Here is an 18,256-nt window from a genome sequence, read left to right on the forward strand (position 1 = left end):
CCTCAGCACTGATCTCTTCTTGGGTCTCAGCCAGGCGCTTCTTGGCTAGTTCTGTCCTCCGGTCGCAGTCGGCAATGAATGACTCCAGATGATCTACCGCCTTCACCAGTCAGAAAAGTGAGTTACCAGATAAACACACACACATTTTCACAGTTTATATAGGGCTATACTGATTTTTCAATAATGATCTGACAATGATATTAAAGTGTCACCTAAAGAAGTCATGGGGATCCCTTAAGGGCTCTGCTTTACAGTCACCTCTTCAGATACTTCAGACTATTTTTTATTGAAAATGTTGAAATAGCCAAATTAGTTATTAGAAGTTAGCTGGCTATTTACAGCTTGCCTATAATACTAAAAGCAACAATCTATATACAGTAGCTCATGCTCTACACCAACAATTAATCTGTTTAATTAAGGTAATTAACAATTCAACAATCAGTACACCAGTCTTATTGGTAGAGAGACATCACTTACATCAAGCTCAAAGAACAGATCTCTGTCCTTGGAGGCTATTTCATAATCTGCCCGAAGTGCCAAATCATGGATCTTGGTGCACTCTCCCAGGTCCATACGCTAACATCAAAACACAAACACATATGACCCAAACTGCACAAACTCAAATATAAATAGATTACATTGCACAATGTATGATAATTCATAGTACATATTCACTTTTTCCTGCCTGTTATTTTACTGGTGAGAGGAATGATATCCTGTGGAGAATCAAATGTCTTAAATGCCTTGAACACCTAGATGCTAGTACCATTTGGGATGTCTGACCTAAACCTTAGACCACTTACAGTTCCAGACAGGATGTCGTGTGGACAGCAGTTGAGAAGATGACTTTTGCAGACTCGCTCGTCAGTGAACTTGACCCTCTGCCGCGTCTCATCTCCTGAAACAGTCCAAAAAATAACCAGTGAGAACGACCTCACATACTTGACAGCAGGGCCGAGGTATCCAGTTCTTCAAAAAGAATTACTGTAACTGCATTACATTAGACAAATGTGTTTCACAGTAAAAGCATTCAAAGATTGTGTGCCCACCTAACTGAGTGAAAATCAATGCTTTATATTTCTGATTGTCAAAGATTTTAATATATGTCATTTGTATATTACATTTACCAGTTTCTGCCTCTACTGGGTTATGTTCATTATCTACTTCCTTGTGGCTCTGCATGCACATGGTACCTCTTGCTCTTCAAGGTGCTTACCTTACCCAAGCCTCAAAAAATAAAAAAATAAAAAAATAAAATAAAAAATCCTGGCAAGGTTAGAGCCTCAACTCAGGTTAACTTGTGATAAGGCTCAGTGTCTACTCTCTAAATGTGGAGCATCAAAGGATTAGACTTCTTAAGGGCACAATACTGTAAATGGCTATAAAATCATTGTATCACTTGTATAAAGACAACTACCTTGACTTTCACTTTCATTATATGTCAACACATTAGTTGAACATTTGACTATGCAAGAAAGCCTGCTATTAAGGCCGTGATAAGAAGTCTACAAATCTCAGACAAATGTTCCAGCCAAGCCCCTTACGAATATGAAAAACTGAAAACAAAATCACAAAAGAAATCCAAGGTAAAAAAATGTAGTTTATACACACTGTGATCTGCACCACATACTGTACCCTTCTGCATCTTCAAGACCTCAGCTGCAGAATTTTAAACCCGCTGTAGAAAAGTATAAATGGAAACAGTTTTCTTGCCCATACCTGTAGTAAGAAGTTGGGAGTCATACACAAGTCAGATTGTAAATGATGTGTGCAAAGTGTTTGTTTCGATGACTGCTACAATTGCCTTCTGAAAACAGACGTCTAATGGACAAATGAGAACTGCTCGTTTGGCTTCAGCGCGATGAGACGTCTTAGCTCAAGGTGATAACACTACTCCAAATTGTAATTCTAGTGCCACTGAAGAGTTACCATTTGTGTGATTAAAAAAATGGCTACAATAACTTCCGGAAGGCAAACAAATTGTTTGGATATTCATCATAACAGCTTTAAAAATCATGTGTGACTCACGGCTCGATGAACATGAGGCTTTTCTGCAACTCCTTTGCAGATTGATGTAGGCTGGCAAAGATACACTGAACCTTAATGAATAAAATAAAGGGGCCACAATTGTTCAGTCTGTATGCAACAAATGTATGGGAAGAATTTTATATCAATCTCACCACACATACAGCCACAGACTCACAACACATATTCACTCATACTGTATAGGTCGAATTATCAACTTGTTAAAAGATCCACAGGGCTGCAGTCTTAATCGCTTTACCGTCAGGATGAATGTCTAATTGATAAACTGGTCAAACAGAAATACACTGTCATTTTCTGCCAATGACAGTCAGACTTGACAGCTGATTTAATTTTTAATGTTTGTATCCAAATGGCTGGAAGCTATCACTAAAAATGTACTTTAGCATGTCAAATCATCCATTTAGAAGAACCAATTAAGACAAAATTTTGATCTACAATATCAGTCAAAAGTATGGACACACTTCCCCACTGAACTGAATAGGAAAAGTGTGTCCAAATGTCAGAGTGGCAGTTTATATTTACTTAAGATCGTTTTGTAAAGGTACAAATATCTCAGTCGAGCATTAACCATTGTATACTTTTACTAAATTTTAGGCAAACATTGTACTTTTTAATCCGCACATTTATCTGACAACTGCCATTGCATGTTTATTAGCTTATTAATATTATACACCCAAACGTAAGACCTATTGTTAATACATAATATTATACTAATATATAAGATATGATTCACTGTTATAAAATACATTACCCAACAACATGCAGATTAGTTCCTAATTAATTAAATATACCTACAACACTACCTGAATACAAATGACTGTTTACACATTAATGCATTAGTAATAATAGTTTTACGTATAACATTACACTAAAAGAGGGGTTGTACAAGGTTTACACTTTTGATGTTTCAAATATATAGCTGATTATACTTGCAGAGCTTTGAGTATTTTTAAGTTACTTTAAAAGATCTGAGCACTTCTTTCTCCGCTGAAGACGTAGCACTATTGAGCATGAGTAGACAGTACTGAAATTACTCTTACACATGTATCACAGACACTTCTCACATAACGACTATAATCCACCACTTTAAAAATCAAATAGCCTCAGGCCTGTTGCGACGTCAAGTCCGCGTATCCATATCAACTGTAAAAAATATTATGAAAGCAATACGCTAGCTTTAACTTTATACAGTAACGAGTCGATTAATCACAGTGATGAATAAACTGCTATATCGCCCGTGTAGCATATTGCATGACAGCTCCGTTGTTGTGTGGAAATCTGTTCCCCCATGGAGATGCATTTCCCATAACCTTATCCTAACTATAACCGCCGAGGGGGCGCTACTAAAAACACAGTTTTAACCGGGGGATACACATCTGGACGGGGAAACAGATTTCGACACAAGACCTAACTTCACAATAAACATTAGCGTTAGCTAACCTAGCTATTAGCAAGACATTTACTAAAAGTGATAGAGGAAACAAAATTAAGTTAAAAGAGAGCCACAATGGATGCAAACATTAAATTCTAACGTGAATCCGCAAAGGCTAATTGAATCGTTACAGTATTTACACAGCCCTCTGCAGTACATCCATTCATGCAGGTCTGTCCACCACACGCCAACACAAGCCAGCCTCAGCAGTGGCTCCATCTTGGCTAGCTAGCTAACCTAGCACAGCTAGCATACTACAGCAACTCACCATCCCTCGCTGTTCCCATTAGCTGGTCGAGCAAAGCTCTCATTTGAGCTTGGGCAGACATTGTTGTAGATCTTCCGTCGACGGCGCTATTAAATAACCAAATGAAAACAGTTCCTTTGTACTTTTGTTAGGTTATTTGATTATTTATTCGTCCAAGCATCACCTCCCGCAGCTTTTCTCTATTTCCTGAACTCGCGTTTCCGTTTTATATTAGGGAAATGACGGCAACTCTTTTTTGAAAGTTCCGTGTAGCTAACGATAAAGGGGGTGGGCTATCGATCTGAAAACAACCAATCATAACGTTTAAGAACAAGCACATTGACCAATCAGAGAAACTTGAATCAACTAAAGGTTACTAAATAGCACTCCTTCGCCCTGAACCTGGCCTGTTAGGTACTAGCTACTCATAGGCTGTCGTCTTCTGGCAGCTCCCCTTACTATACGTTTTACTTATGTTTAGATTAGAAACCCTACATGTCAAGGCTAGTTTCGTAGTTGAAAGATTCGAAATCATTTTGGTCTAAAAATCTTCAGGGTGGGGGCACAGCCTAACAGATTAATTCAGGACTTAAAGTGTAAAAGTGGGCTGGCCTGTGAGTTATGTGGCATTGGAGGTTAACAGACGTATAACCGCTAATAAACCTCGGAAGAAGAAGAAAAAGAAGACGACGACCGGAAGGCTTGTCAGGCCTGTTACCTATAGCAGCACTAGTCGCCATAACAGTGGTGACTAAAGTAAGAAAAAAAAAACCTTATGTAATTAGTGTAAACTCTTTGAAATTCAGATGCTGTGACTGTCGTATTAAAAGCTATTCTTGCTTTTTGTTGCCCTAGCATTTGTTCAACAAGTTAGCAAACTAACCGGTGTTAACTGCGAAATTTCCAAGCCAAAACATGCTAACAAACATAAACATTGGACTTTGACCTGCTCAGAGAAGCTGCCGTTTCTGTACTACCTAGCAAATATCATACGGTAAAATTACAGATTTTTAAATACTTTCGGCAACTAATGTGCTTGGTAACTTGCACACATACTTTTGCGTTGCCCCAAAGGAGCAGTGTCACTGTGGCTGAAGATCAAATAACAAGCTGCGTTAGTTTGGGAAATAATGATTGTTTATTTTGGCTTTGTTTTTTGTACTGAGAAATCTCTGGAGCCAGTGTTGGCACGTCTGAATAAGCGCAGAACCATAACGGGTGTTACAGCAGAAATAGCTGGACTGACAGACATTGCTGCCTTCAGTAGTTTTTCCATCTGTTATCTGTGAATGCGAGCGAGTTTAGTTTGCAGGTTACTTTGACACGGAAGCTAACTACACACTGGGACAGATGTAGAAGCAAACTGTATGCCACAGTGGAAGTATTTACTGTATAGTAAATAAGTAGTGTTTATAATGTCTAAGAGATTTTTTTAAGGCCAGCTTTAAACTGAGATAAGGTTTTACTGTGAGCCCTTTTCCCTGTCAAGCAGATCCATGGCTTAGTAAAGTACTGAGGTGACAATGGAGACCACAGACCATGCTACTGAGAGAGACCGTGCTACTGAGAGTGACCCTCTGAAGAGAGGAGAGGATGGGGCGGAGACAGGAATAGCACTATCAGCAAAAGTGCTAAAGAACAAGAGTTTTGCCAAACTGACCCACTGGCGAACCGCAGTCTTCTTCCTCTCCTTGTTCATCTGCCTCATCATAGTGTTTGCCTTCTCTTTCATCATCCCGTGTCCTGTGAGACCACAGTATCTCATCACCTGGAACCGGACATTCTCTGAAGCAGGTGTGTACAGTGGTGTACTTTTCACTGCATGGGAGTCTCTTAAATGTGTGTAACTACTACTCTTTCTTTCTCTGCCACAGCAACCTATGACTTCTTAGCTATTGAAGCTGCAAGCAACGACAAGGTGATGGATGTCCTATTTGTTCTCAGAATGAAAGAAGGCAGTCAGAACAATACATGTACTGATGCAGGTATAAAGTGTTGCTTAGTTATATTTGAACTGAATTGAAGGATTGGATTGCTCACTATATGATTGTTTAAAATTCAGATGCACTGTATGTGTTTTCCAGGGCTGCCCTCGCCGTGTATGTTTGTGTTAGCAGTGGATGGGACAGATGGAGAGACCTTGTGGGAGCGTCCACTCCATCCCGAGTTCCACTGGGCCCAGTGTGGTTTGGATAAAGGAACTCAAAGAAACTGGGACTGTCTGCTATCCCATTCTGACCAGTTCACAGCCATTGACAAATCCTCTGGTCTGTGACTCTTTACTCTGTATTATGGATACTATAAATTTCACATTTTCTGTATGTATAGTATATAGAACATGCATTATGCTTTTCTAAAAGTCATTGTAGTTTAGGAATTGGTCTCCCCATCAATGAGCAATTTACTCAGAGAAAAACTAGTAAGTGGACCTCAAGTTTATTTTGTCAAACTACAATTCCCAAGGTAAAGAATGAACTGTGATGTTCAAGAAAAGCTGTAGCTTTCAATTTCAGATCAATTTAACTTGTTTATGTGTGGTGTGCTTGTATCCAGGTGCAATTAGGTGGCAGCAGCCTCAGCCACCCAGTTTGAACAGCACTGTACCTGCTCTTAGTGTCCCAGATCTGGATGGCGACAAAGTCAGTGATGTGGCTCTGGTGGCATCTGACAACACACAGGTATATTCTACTAATGTTATTCATTCCAGCTACATTTATTTGCTTCCTTTGTATCTTACAGTTAAAGAACTGAGTCACACAGTTCTTGAATTTTATTCAATAAAACCAGCTGTAACTGAATAACAGATATACAAATTAAAAGTTCTGTCAGTGAAATATTTTGTTAATGAAACTGAGAAACAGAAGTCATTGTAGTGAATATGTCTCCAATCATGTTTGCAGACTCAGCTGGTATTCCTGTCAGGGAAGACAGGCATCCAAATTGGTTCTACAGTAGTTCTTGACTCCACACAAACAGCCAGTCATCTTCTCCATCACACTGCAGAGGGTTCTCACTATGTTCTGCTCCAGAAAGGTCAGGATCTGAAATTAGCTATGGCACTCAACACAGGTTACAGCATATCTGCATTCAGGCCAGCTAAGGCAGAAGCGCTGCACTTTATCTGAGTACTGGTGAAAGTGTCACATATTAGCAGTGTGTTTCAGGTGCTTTGTATAAGTAAGACAGCTCATTTTCATATAGGTATTTTAATATTTGTGTTACAGTACAACAATTGTACACAGATGTTGGAGGTTGAACATTTCAGGTAATCTTGTGTTCCTTCACAGACTCTGGCCTATATGGACTGGCACTGTGGAGGATTGCTGCGAAAGCTAAACCAGGGATGGAGGTCGGCCTGAAGAAGGATAAATACTGGGAGAGAAAGGCCAATGCCACATCTGGCCTTGTACCTGTCTACAAGTAAGAAGCAGCCTACGTTAACACAACACAGATTTGGCTAAACAGCTTGTCATTGTTGTAATATTTATTTGCACTGTGTAGGTCTGACTCAGTGAGACGAGTGCTGAGAACAGAAGGAACAGATGATCCATCCAACCTGCTGTTTGTGACTGAAAAGGAGGTCGCATTAATTGATGGAAAAAATCTGCAGCTACAGTGGAGATTCAACACCAGCTCAGTCTTCACGTAACCCTTTTGTCTATGTTCTTATATTGCACATACAAATTAATTAGAGCTGAAACAGTTAGTTGACTTGCAAAATATACTAGTTCTGGCTTCTTGAATGTGAATATTTGCCGGTCTTTTGTGATAGTCACTATGTTTTGGGTCACTGGTTGGACAAAACAAGCAATTTGAATGTGTCAGCTTGAGTATTTGTAATGGTATATTCCACTTTTTTAAATGTTATAGGATAAATTTAATTGAACAAAAGATGAATGAAAAAGTAAGCTAGGTAATTATAGTAGAGATCTAACAAACTGACGAAACAGTACATAATTATGAAAAATAAACTTTTTCGCTGCAAGTCCAATTGTGTTACAATGTCTGTAACTCAGTCGTTGTAAAGCCAGAAATGTCATCACCTGGTACAGTTTGTACTAATCAACAACCATATAAAACCCCTATATACACAGCACATAATGGTTTGAGTAACTAAGCTTGTTGAGTCAAATATATTGTATCCTCTGTGTTCTCATTTCTTCAGTGAGCCCTCCTTTGGCCACTTTAACAAAGATGGCTTACTTGATATTGTGGTTGAGGAGGATGTTGGCAACTACACAAAGAGGGTAAGTTGGGTCTAACATGTACAAGCAATGCTGTGACACCTAGGATTTATTTATTTTTTTGTCCAGCTTCTCTCCTGTGGTGCTCAGCTTGAATCCAGCATTAACTGTACCACTGTTTGTCTTGCATGTAGGTGATTATTCTAGATGGGAAGTCTGGTGGCGTGCTGTGGGAAGTCAACCTCATGGCCAGTCCTAACTCACCAAGACCTGACTCAATACATACCACCAACTCCTACTCCATTTTTGTGCTCTGGGGCACAATTCCATCAGAGATCAACTCCTCTGTAAGTAGCCTTCCTTATAGAAAGTTTACTCAGAGATTCACAGAAAGCTAATCTGAATCAAAATTTCCTTCCAGGTACCGTTAATCAGTGACCGACGTTCTTACATGCTGCACCCTCTCTATTCGAATGTCCTCCTCGAGTCAAACAGTGTCATGGACCACATTGTAATGTTTAAAGGTGTTTTTTGCTCTTGATTTTCTAAGAATTATGTTGTGATTTAACTAGAACACTGTGTGAGTCAGTGGCTGGAGTGATGAGGAAACACAGGGGTAAGCTCATTGTGTGACTGCATTTGTGTTTTTACCTCAGCCACACTGTTGGAGCATGGTCGCCATGCTGCCTACATCCTGCTGACAGGTCCTGGGACGAATGGAGCTGAAGGCACTGTGGAGCTAAGGAAGCAGAAACTGAAGCAGGAGGTCCCTTACAGCAAAGTAATCCGTATTGGCACTGGAGGAAACTCTGAGACCGATGAGTACATCAAAGAGGCCTTCAACCGACTCCGCTTCAGCGACTGGTGAAAGGAACTGTGACGTACACTGTATCCTCAGTGTTAAAACCAGTTTGGCAGCACTGACTGTACAGTGGCTTAACTTGACTTTATAAACCAAAGTGTGTACACTAGTTTTGACTTTTCAACTGCTGACAACTAAAATTACTTGTGTTTAGACTTGTCTTGGTTTCCAGGGTACTTCTGTGAATCTCCATAGGACAAACTGGGCATTATACATCTTCAGGCATGAATGTGTACACACTATAATAATTTTATGTAGTATCCACAGAGCTGCTGTTCCATGACAATCACAGACGACTTGTGGTCTGCTGCTGAAATATGCATCACAAGTACCTGTCTCGCTGTATTGTTTTTAGCACTGCATCAATGCAGTGGTCTTGATTTGATTGCAGGGGCTGGATTCTTATTTGGATCTATGCAACTGTATGTCGTCATGTGTATTTTAAATCATATTAGCTTTAAAGAAATTGCCACACAGTGGTATGGCTTCCTTTTGGTATTCTTGTATCAAACTGTACAATACAACATTACACTGCCAGGCAAACGTTTGGACACACTTTCCCATTCAGTTCAGTAGGAAAGTGTCCAAACTTTTGACTGCAGTGTATGTGGTTGCATTTTTTGTTACAAATCATATTTGTGAAAGCATTGGTAAGGCAGTCTTTTAGTCACAGGTACTGCTGTTGATGTGTGTGAGTGTTCCTATTTACTTAATCCAAGATGCTGTTACCTGTGATGCTTTGTAACCGAGTAAACCTTAGGGGTGCTCAATGCTGTATCTCAAAGTTTCACCATAATAACTGTGTTACTGATGTGGATTTACAGCTTTTTGTAAAGCTGATTGTTGTCTCAGTGATTTATATCAGTTAAAAAAGTGCAATTGACTTTGTTTTTGCTGTACAATAATATATATATATATAAACCCTGTGGGACAGGTCTCTTGTTGAAGCTGGCTTTTCTTGATATGTTTAAATTTGTTCCTTAAATAAGAATTCTTTGTGATTAAACAAAAGCAGTTTAAAATTATCTAATATTGCTGAAACGGTTAAGGTACAAAATATCAGGGATGTCTTTTTTTTTTTTTTAATTGTTGCAACTGGAGTTAAACGCCTCTTTGCAAATACCCAACAAACTCAGTGACATAAAAGCAATAAATGCTTTATCCACATATAATTTACAATCCTTATACTGTAGATTTAATGGTGGAAATTGGCTCAGGATCATTTTTTTCTTCATAGATTCACCAAAAATCAAGAATTCTATGCAGTTTGTAAAGAGAGCTGCTGTCAAAATTGACAAAAGTATAACTAAATGTCATATTGACTGCTTTAATAATTTACAGTATAGTCATTTCATTTAAACCAATTTTGTCATGACGTTTGTGATTTATTGAATCTTTTCAGATCTTTTTGCCTTGTTTGATATTTTGTGTCAAACACCATATATTCAGAAAACTAAAGTTTGACTTCTAATCAATAATATAGAAGGAACCTCATTCTTGCCCTCTTGTGTTGTAATGTCCTGTATACACTTGGTAAATACAGCGCCCCCTGCTGGACTTGCAGTGTAATGAAGTCACTCAACACAGGGCTGTACTCAAATATTTATGGTACGTCATTTATTTACCATGACGCAAGACTGCCGACAGTATGCTTTCTGGAATGGAAAGCAAGTCCTTGAAATAGCCGGGTCATGTAACACTTAGGCCACCGTTTGTCTTTCTTTCCTCTCTAGGAAAACCGTACACAGCAGGATAAGGCTCTGAGACGAGGCTGGAGCAGCGCGACAGGAGGCGTAGAGATGCACAAACCACGCAGCAGGTTCATCATGACGATACTGGGTGGACGCATTTGCCAACACCCACATCAGTAGCCTATTGGGATTAATTTGGAATGATACAGCCCATTTTCTATTATTTTAAAATCGGAGATGAGTCGGTGCTCCTGAAACCGCGCACTGTGAAAATTCCCCGTCTGCCTGCTTAACAGAACACCTAAAACTAGGCCTACCTAATACACTGCGCTCTTCCTGTTATCTCTCCCATCTGACTCCTGAACAATATCACCCTCACATGACCTGGCAACTGTAATCCATAGACAATGAGTTCCTGGTTTGGACAAACAGAACATTTGCCAGCCCCCCGATGATACGACCAAGCCCACTGACAAAGCAAAATAATGCGATGCTGCCTTTCACTAACCCAACTACATTCAAACTACCTGAGCCACTTTAAATACCTGGTCAAACATCTATTATTGATAAAATCTCTATTAATAAACGCTCAATTGTATAATACTTCCGCCTTGAGAAGACAGTTTCGCGTCTGTGAGCGTAACGTGCCATTGAACTATACTAAACAATAACATTAGTTATCCCGGTCTCCTCTCAGTATGTGCATCACTTAAAGCTGATCTGTGTATAGGCAGTCGGAGTTGTGACACCATGGGTGCTTAGCATGTCAATGTCACCTATGTCCGCCATACCGTCTTAATAAGACCGCACGGCTACAATAGCTTCGGAGACGAGCGCGCGCGCGTGGTGCGCACAGTGCATATCGCAGGAACGAGACACCGACTTTCACCGTCCGGTATAAAAGTCACACCGAGCTCGAGCCAGCGACTGCTACAGAGGTAACGTTTACCTGCATTCCTTTATTTATTCTTTTTTTACGCATACCATCGGTATTTAAAAGGATATGTATAGATATATAGCTTAATTATTAATGTAAAGGCTCAACTGCTGCGTGCGGAAATGACAACAGTAATGTAAATTGCGGTTATATATATTTTTAAAAAGTTTTTAGAGGCTTTATTTGACTTTGTAATAGCTTAATAATCATTAACCATAAAGTAAGTAAAAAGGGTATAATTTGTTTATGTGAAAAAGAAAGAGAAACTGGGTTGTAATGAGGAAATGCTTGTAAAGGCCCGGTGAACGAGGCTATCGATAAGCTACCTGCCAATATTTTGCGTAACTTACATATTATTAGGCACTTCGTTGAAGCCTGATATAGCCTATTATGTTCTACTATTACTCTGAGAAAGGAGTATTTGATGAACGCCCCACATTTCAGCCTGGAGGTGTTGAATGCAGCCCCCCAGTCCCTCTGCCGAGCCGGCCGGTAGTCGGTGCACATCGTCAGCAATACAACTTATATGAAGTCAGTCCCTAGACTGTACTGGTGACATGTAGCCCTAGACCTGGGCTGCATCGGTGCCTCCATCTATGTGTGTATGTGTGGTAAACACCTGACACATTTACGAGTCTGCGCTTGAAACAGGCATTTTCTTAACGACTGGCATCTTACAGCATCCAGTAATGCTGTTCTCTTGACAGAGACGAAAATGGCTGAGGACATTAAGGCCAAACTTGAGAATTATCACACGGCTCCCTTTGATACCAGATTCCCCAACCAGAACCAGACCAAGAACTGCTGGGTCAACTACGTGGGTAAGACTTGCACTTCAAGGTCAAAGCAGTCCACTGTGCTTCCAGACATTTGTGAAGTTAGAATACTAATTAAACGTCATTATAAACTCTGAGGATATGCTGTGCTATTTAGATATTTTAAAAATAAAATGTATTAATTTGTAAGTCAGACAAAACATGCTCTTGTCCAAAGCTATTCCAGTCTTACCCAGGGTGTTGACTTCTGACCTCTGGAATGGAGATAATTCAGTTTATGACTGAGGACCACTGGCATGGCCCTTCCTCTTGAAACCTGGACAGTTTTTAAATCCATTGTTGCTGTTTGTCTATTACAGACTACCACCGCTGCCAGAACGCGCTGACTGCTAAAGGAGCAGACACCACCCCTTGCGAATGGTACAGGAGGGTCTACACTTCACTCTGCCCTATGGCCTGGGTAAATACCATTTCACATCTCAACTTCTCTTTGAGATTTGCTGTCTTATAGGACATAGGCCACTTGAAGAGTAATGACACAACAGACTGAATACTTTGTCCTGTGTGGGCTGAGTGTGTTTAGCAGGGGGTCAAACAAGTTTAGCGTTCCTCACATTCCTGAGAAACTCTGCTGTCTTGAGAGTCAAAACAGCAAAGTGGCAGTCCAAAATTAGACACAGGAGACCCCCCTGTGAAAACTTCTCAGCTCAAAAATATTTTTGGCTATTTTGAGTTATTTTTTAAGACAAATCCAATTTATTTTTAAAAAATATTACCACTTTTGTCAGAATTGGATTTGAATGTCTTGGATTTCAATGCTTTATACATTAGACAGCATCACTTAGCTGATTTTCTTTGCAACATGGGATGTTAAATCAACAGTTATATTTGGTAGAACTGCTGTGTATTTCTCTTAACGGGCAGAAACTAAGATAAAGAACATGGTAATTTTGTATGGGTTTTGTCATTTTCTAAATTTCTATTAAAATTTCATTCTGAAATTGATCCTTTAGGTCCAGAAATGGGATGAGCAGAGAGAAGAGGGAACCTTTGCAGGAAAAATCTAAGCCTGCAATCTCCAAAGCTGTTGGACTGCAAAGATGTGATCTTTTCAGATAAATGCTTGTATAAGTGGTGGGAGACCACATGGCTCCTTCTGTACCTTTGCACTACTGACGCTTTGTGCTGGGATCACACTGGAACTGACCAGTCATTCCTTACAAATATAGTGAAATGTATAGCGGATTCTGCATTAAAATATCTCAGGATATGTTTAAGCTCAGTTGTCCCGTGTTTATTCTTTTTATGGTAAGCTGACCACATCACTTTACATTGGCTTTGTTGAGAAGAGTGTGAAGTCAAGGGACGACACGAGAGTCTGAACCTACAGAGCCCTAGCACAAAGTTGAGACAAGTCAGTGAGCCACAGAAGACTGTAACTGTAAACAACAAACCAGAGTTAATCTTTTTCAGAAAACAAATATATTTTTAAAATTTTATTCATTCAAATAAACATATTTAATCAAGACTAGAAAAATAATTAAATATTTCAAAACACTAAATGTCACACATACAATGACAGCCACCACCCTGCAGATCAGGACTGAGATACAGAGTAATCACTATTGTTGCTGCTGGACATACTGAAAATAAATACATAAAACTGCATTTCATATACAATTACTCCCATCAGGTGTGTGGAGTATGAAGTAGTCTGTACTGGGGCTCAGTGAAGCAGTAAAAACTGCTCTAAACACAAACATCTAACCTTTGAGGATGATATCAGCAGCTGAAGAAACTTTTCATGCAACAAGTTAGTACATTAAATATTGAATGAACGAATAATATAGCATCAACTACCAAGTGTTATAGTGAAAGTAGGACCATATTTTTTTCTTGATTAAAAGGTAAGTTTCAATTTGAGGTAAGTTTATAGTATTTTGCATATAAGAAGTTGCCTGTTTCTGTGTCTACTCAAAATCCAAACTGGCAAAAGTTTTTGTATTTACAGCCACATTTTTGCCTCAAAAAATCTGCTATGTAGCAACTTCAATAAAGGTCACTTTGATGAAAAAACTATTTATTTTGTAGAGCCAAATATGTCAAAAATTCAAGGTAGAGTTAACATCCTCAGCTTCGGTTTTCATTTTATTCAAGTTGAAATGTACAAAGATCTGATTAGTGTACTTTTTCATCTACCATTTTAGCCATCAGTATAAATCTTCCTGAAGAAAAACCCTCTCTGGAAGCACTTCCCCTTTGGAATAATAAGCCAACAGATAGAAATTATTCATAGATATAAATTACTGTCTGCATAGCATTACGACTGGTTGGTGCACTGGGGGAGTATAAGTCACTTCTCATACGCATTAGGCAAATAGCTGGTTGTTTAGGCTGATTAGTGGATATACTTCAATAAATGTAGCATCAGCCACATCCTGATATAAAGGTGTATTCATGTGGCCTTGGAGCTTTTTTAAAAGTATTTACAAACCACAAGCAACATTTAAATATGCATCACAAAAGTCACAAGTACTAGCCACAGATAAAGTGTTTAGTACTAGGCACAATAATAGGGCTGATAAAATGCAGCCTCACAGGTTTATCCTGGCACTATGGGAGGAACCACCAGGCCAACTGTACATGTGTTCAGGATAACATATGTGTGGGTGTGTTTTCACAACAAAAGGAAGGAGGAGTAATCCAACCATAAAGTGGAATCCTGTGTGTACAAGCCCACTGTAATTCATCCTCTTCGGTGTGGACCATAGGAGCCGCTGTCACACTGCCATTAGAGACTGTGGCTGGGTTGCTGCTGGGGGTGTGGGCTGCCCTCCCCTTCTGTTCTGTTCACTTTGCATAAACACTGAATCCACATCTGTCTGTTCAGTCACTCAGTACCTCTTCTTTCCATGTTTCCCATCAGTCATGCAGGTTTTAGGTCGAAGAGCTATATTGATGAATGAACACAAGATTTTACATTCACAATTTCAAACATGTACCTAAAAAGTGCTAACTTTGACTCACCTGGATCTGCTGTCTGTTTCTTCTTGTTGTGATAGACTATCTGATTCTCATTGGTCATTTTCACATCCTGATCTTCCACATAATTACTGCAACACAGCAAGAACACAAAGTCTCAACAGATCGATTTAGTGTAACTTTGCTGTGCCTGTGGTAAACTGGAACAGTGAACAACACAAGATGGAGGGCTGGTTTATAACAAAGGTTAAAGCCAGCAGGTCCAGGGCTGAAGACCAAAGATGAAGCAAGAGGGTGAAAAAGGGAGAGAGGAAGGACTGAGGAAACACACATCAGGGATGTGGTAATGAAGATGGGGACATCTGGGGGCACTGCAGGAATCTTCACCACAGGGATTGACCACAGGGAGGTGCTGACACAGGCCATCACAGGTGCTAGTTACTCACTGTTTGTGGTGTCTGCTGCCATGGGGGCTGCAGTGGAGAACAGCACAGCTCTGTTTAAAACAACTCACTTTGTGTGTCAGTGTGTTGAATCCAGCCTTTTTTGTCATCCCATATGTTTCTCTGTATCCAACTGCCACATGCTTATCAAATAGTCAGATTAATTCAGTGATTCACGAGTAAAACAGTCAGTCACCAGTCTGACCATTTGGCACTGAACTTTACATACAGTTTGTAAAATGGTATACAAGGTGCAACACTACTAAAAGGCACCATATTTTAGAAAAGCTGCAAGGCTGACTGGCAATTGTACAACTAATCAGCTATATAACCAAACAGTCATTCATATCTACCTCCTAGGTTCCAGCCCCCTGTGACACCATTCAGGAATAAGCGGTATAGATAGTGGATGGATGGATCTACCTCCTAAAAAGTGCGAGTACCTGATGACAGTGTTCTTCTCGCGATGTGTAATGTAGGCGTTGTCTGTGAACAGGATGGTGTGGTAGGGCACCACTGGATCACAGGTAGGCAGAATACCTCGTGCCACGTGGCTTACACTGTCCAAGATGCCATTATACACCAAGAGGTCGTCCACCAGCAGCTGTACACAAAAACATGCAGATTTTACTGCCTGGGGTCCAACTTTAAACACCTGAACGCACAACTCGGAGCAGACAGAGCAGCTTACCCCAAACTCCTTCACTCCTCTCTGTGGTGTCTTCGAGTAGTTCCACAACTTAATCATGGAAACAGTCACTGGCTGATCAAAGATGACGTACACACGGTTCACCTACATGGAAACACACAATTCACATTGACCTGAGTGAGTCAATTGCAGTGTGGCCACCATCTCCATTCTCTCCATCTCACACAATTCCTCACCAGTCCAGGGAGCACGGGGGCTAACCACATATGTCTTCCATCGTGGGTACTGTTGACTCCGTCTATTAATTTATCTGGAGTCCTCACATCACCACTCACATTGTCCAGTATGTTCACGCTGTCTGGAAAAGCAGCAATGTCTGGCAGACATAATGCTGAGGAACACACATTTACAGATACCCATTACTAATCATTCAACTGCTGCTATTAATTTACCAAATCCATTTATTGGCTATATGCACCCTCCCTCTGAACGGTTGTGAAGCAGTCATGTACATTTTCAGTTGCTATAACAGAAAGGGCACAGGTGTATCTACTAATGAGGAGTTCCATTTGAGTGTCCCAGTAGGCCAGTAGACATGCATACACAATACCAAGGCCCTGGTATAGACACAGTCCTCCTTAATGGTATGGCTTACACCCGTCCTCTTCCTGCAATGATGTCTTATTTGAAAAAAGGCCAATTTAATATTCCAGAATAAATACATTCAAAAGAAACAAATGATTCAAACATTGGTCTTTGCCTGAAATGTTACTAAATGATTCATTAATTATATTGCAACCCCTGATTTGATTAACCTGCCCAGGGACTACAGAAGAAATTAGGCTTTTTATGCTTAATCCGACACATGTACACTCATTGAATGTTGAGTAATGTGCGCTGTGCCTGATTAATTAAATATAGTTATATACAATTGGTCAGTGTGTTGCCAGAACACGGTATCAGTGTAAGTATTAATATTCACATTCCTAAATAAGAAGGAAGAGAATATTTAACTGAGCAACAACCAAACTACATAAAACATAAGGGATAATATGGAGATAGATAGATAGACAGATAGAAACTTTATTGCAAACTTAAGGTCCAAACTCCAAACAACAAAAAACAAAAAATAAATAAACACCACAAAACAGCAACCAGTCCGATATATAGAGCTAGTGAAGAGAGTTTAGGTTTGTGAGGACAGATACATGATCAATTAGAATTCATAAGAGGATACTGTTGTCACTGAGACTGATCTTCTCATGGTTCTGGTTGTAAAACTCGAGGCCGTTCAGACCGATGTAGTATGGGTCTCCCCAGGTTGTTAACAGCTGCAGCTGAAAAATGACTGACAGGTGAAGGTCAAGGATATATAACATGGACCATCTTGTACATGTATAAGGCTGGTCCTATAATCACTGTTACTATGTTCAGATTGGCTGTTTGTAAAACATAAAGAAAAAAATTCAGTAAAAAAAATATTGCTTGAGAGGTGTGCTTATTGCATAATAGTGTAACAAACAGCACCATTAGCTGTTTGACCATTCTCACCATTCATGATGAGCATCCTCACTACTGGCATCACAGTCTGGTATGGTAACACCACACAGGCAGAGAGGAAGGCTCTTCATAGGGTCATAAAGACTGCAGAGAGGATCATTGGGACTGAACTGCCTGCTATGGACACACTGTACACACAGCACTGTCGTAAAAGGGTGGAAAACATACTCAGAGGTCCACGCCACCCAGGTCACAAATATGAAAATGTGAGAATATATATGTGATAGCCCCTTACTAGACATGTGGAATAATAATACAGAAATGTTCCACAAGGTATGTTTGTAAGAGCATCTCATCAACAGTTTTCTCTTGGGGGACCTGAATATTAGCAGGACATTCTCTACCAAGCAATGGAAGCAGGCCTGAATATAAACTGTTTTAGTATGTTATAACCCCTCACTACCTCACCAAGAGTAATGACATATCCAACTCCACCATGTGAATTAC

General features: G+C 39.9%; 4 protein-coding genes across 10 annotated transcripts in view; 2 read left to right on the forward strand and 2 right to left on the reverse strand.

The window, feature by feature from the left end:
• luc7l (LUC7-like (S. cerevisiae)) overlaps positions 1-4,016 on the reverse strand; it is a 6,921-nt gene extending 2,905 nt beyond the window's left edge. The window contains exons 1-4 of the mRNA XM_020606287.1: positions 3,747-4,016; positions 804-898; positions 478-576; positions 1-100 (exon numbers count right to left, since the gene is read on the reverse strand). The exon at positions 1-100 is cut by the window's left edge and continues 20 nt beyond it. Coding sequence (XP_020461943.1) covers positions 1-100; positions 478-576; positions 804-898; positions 3,747-3,807 — 355 coding nt within the window. The 5' untranslated portion in view covers positions 3,808-4,016. The remainder of the gene's footprint in view (positions 101-477; positions 577-803; positions 899-3,746) is intronic.
• A 450-nt stretch (positions 4,017-4,466) lies between these two features.
• Positions 4,467-9,622, forward strand: fam234a (family with sequence similarity 234 member A). 3 transcript variants are annotated; one of them, XM_020606367.1, is made up of 12 exons: positions 4,467-4,481; positions 5,218-5,519; positions 5,600-5,710; positions 5,810-5,992; positions 6,279-6,403; positions 6,626-6,758; positions 7,013-7,145; positions 7,227-7,370; positions 7,891-7,972; positions 8,104-8,256; positions 8,331-8,433; positions 8,566-9,622. In XM_020606367.1, the coding sequence occupies exons 2-12, from the start codon at positions 5,249-5,251 to the stop codon at positions 8,775-8,777; spliced, it is 1,650 nt and encodes a 549-aa protein (XP_020462023.1). In that variant the 5' UTR covers positions 4,467-4,481; positions 5,218-5,248; the 3' UTR covers positions 8,778-9,622. The 3 variants fall into 3 exon arrangements, with proteins under 3 accessions (XP_020462023.1, XP_020462024.1, XP_020462025.1); XM_020606368.1 differs by having other exon boundaries at positions 4,468-4,481; positions 5,215-5,519; XM_020606369.1 differs by lacking the exon at positions 4,467-4,481 and adding an exon at positions 4,696-4,719.
• Positions 9,623-11,223: 1,601 nt separating this feature from the next.
• On the forward strand, positions 11,224-13,446 carry cox6b1 (cytochrome c oxidase subunit 6B1). Of its 2 annotated transcripts, XM_020606156.1 has the most exons (4): positions 11,224-11,400; positions 12,107-12,220; positions 12,535-12,635; positions 13,189-13,446. In XM_020606156.1, exons 2-4 carry the CDS (start codon positions 12,115-12,117, stop codon positions 13,240-13,242), a joined length of 261 nt encoding a protein of 86 aa, XP_020461812.1. In that variant the 5' UTR covers positions 11,224-11,400; positions 12,107-12,114; the 3' UTR covers positions 13,243-13,446. The 2 variants fall into 2 exon arrangements, with proteins under 2 accessions (XP_020461812.1, XP_020461813.1); XM_020606157.1 differs by lacking the exon at positions 11,224-11,400 and having other exon boundaries at positions 12,087-12,220.
• A 233-nt stretch (positions 13,447-13,679) lies between these two features.
• Positions 13,680-18,256, reverse strand: part of katnip (katanin interacting protein) — a 22,412-nt gene continuing 17,835 nt past the window's right edge. For 2 of the 4 annotated variants that reach the window (XM_020606158.1, XM_020606159.1), the window contains 7 exons: positions 17,487-17,597; positions 16,486-16,625; positions 16,292-16,393; positions 16,044-16,204; positions 15,604-15,630; positions 15,203-15,288; positions 13,681-15,125 (listed from right to left, as the gene is read on the reverse strand). In XM_020606158.1, the coding sequence (XP_020461814.1) occupies positions 15,070-15,125; positions 15,203-15,288; positions 15,604-15,630; positions 16,044-16,204; positions 16,292-16,393; positions 16,486-16,625; positions 17,487-17,597 (683 nt within the window). In that variant the 3' untranslated portion in view covers positions 13,681-15,069. Of the gene's footprint in view, positions 15,126-15,202; positions 15,289-15,603; positions 15,631-16,043; positions 16,205-16,291; positions 16,394-16,485; positions 16,626-17,486; positions 17,598-18,256 lie in introns of all 4 variants that reach the window. The other 2 variants (XM_020606161.1, XM_020606160.1) reach the window with 2 other exon arrangements.

The sequence above is a fragment of the Monopterus albus genome, unplaced genomic scaffold (genome assembly GCF_001952655.1).
Source record: "Monopterus albus unplaced genomic scaffold, M_albus_1.0 scaffold76.1, whole genome shotgun sequence".
NCBI lineage: Eukaryota > Metazoa > Chordata > Actinopteri > Synbranchiformes > Synbranchidae > Monopterus > Monopterus albus.

Bases quoted from the DNA above. Each gene is read 5' to 3' on its own strand.
- cox6b1 (XM_020606156.1), top strand. From the start codon at position 12,115: ATGGCTGAGGACATTAAGGCCAAACTTGAGAATTATCACACGGCTCCC. The intron at 12,221-12,534 runs GTAAGACTTGCA...TGTCTATTACAG, and splicing joins CTGCTGGGTCAACTACGTGG to ACTACCACCGCTGCCAGAAC. The intron at 12,636-13,188 runs GTAAATACCATT...TTGATCCTTTAG, and splicing joins CACTCTGCCCTATGGCCTGG to GTCCAGAAATGGGATGAGCA.
- fam234a (XM_020606367.1), top strand. From the start codon at position 5,249: ATGGAGACCACAGACCATGCTACTGAGAGAGACCGTGCTACTGAGAGT. The intron at 7,146-7,226 runs GTAAGAAGCAGC...TGCACTGTGTAG, and splicing joins GGCCTTGTACCTGTCTACAA to GTCTGACTCAGTGAGACGAG. The intron at 7,973-8,103 runs GTAAGTTGGGTC...TCTTGCATGTAG, and splicing joins TTGGCAACTACACAAAGAGG to GTGATTATTCTAGATGGGAA.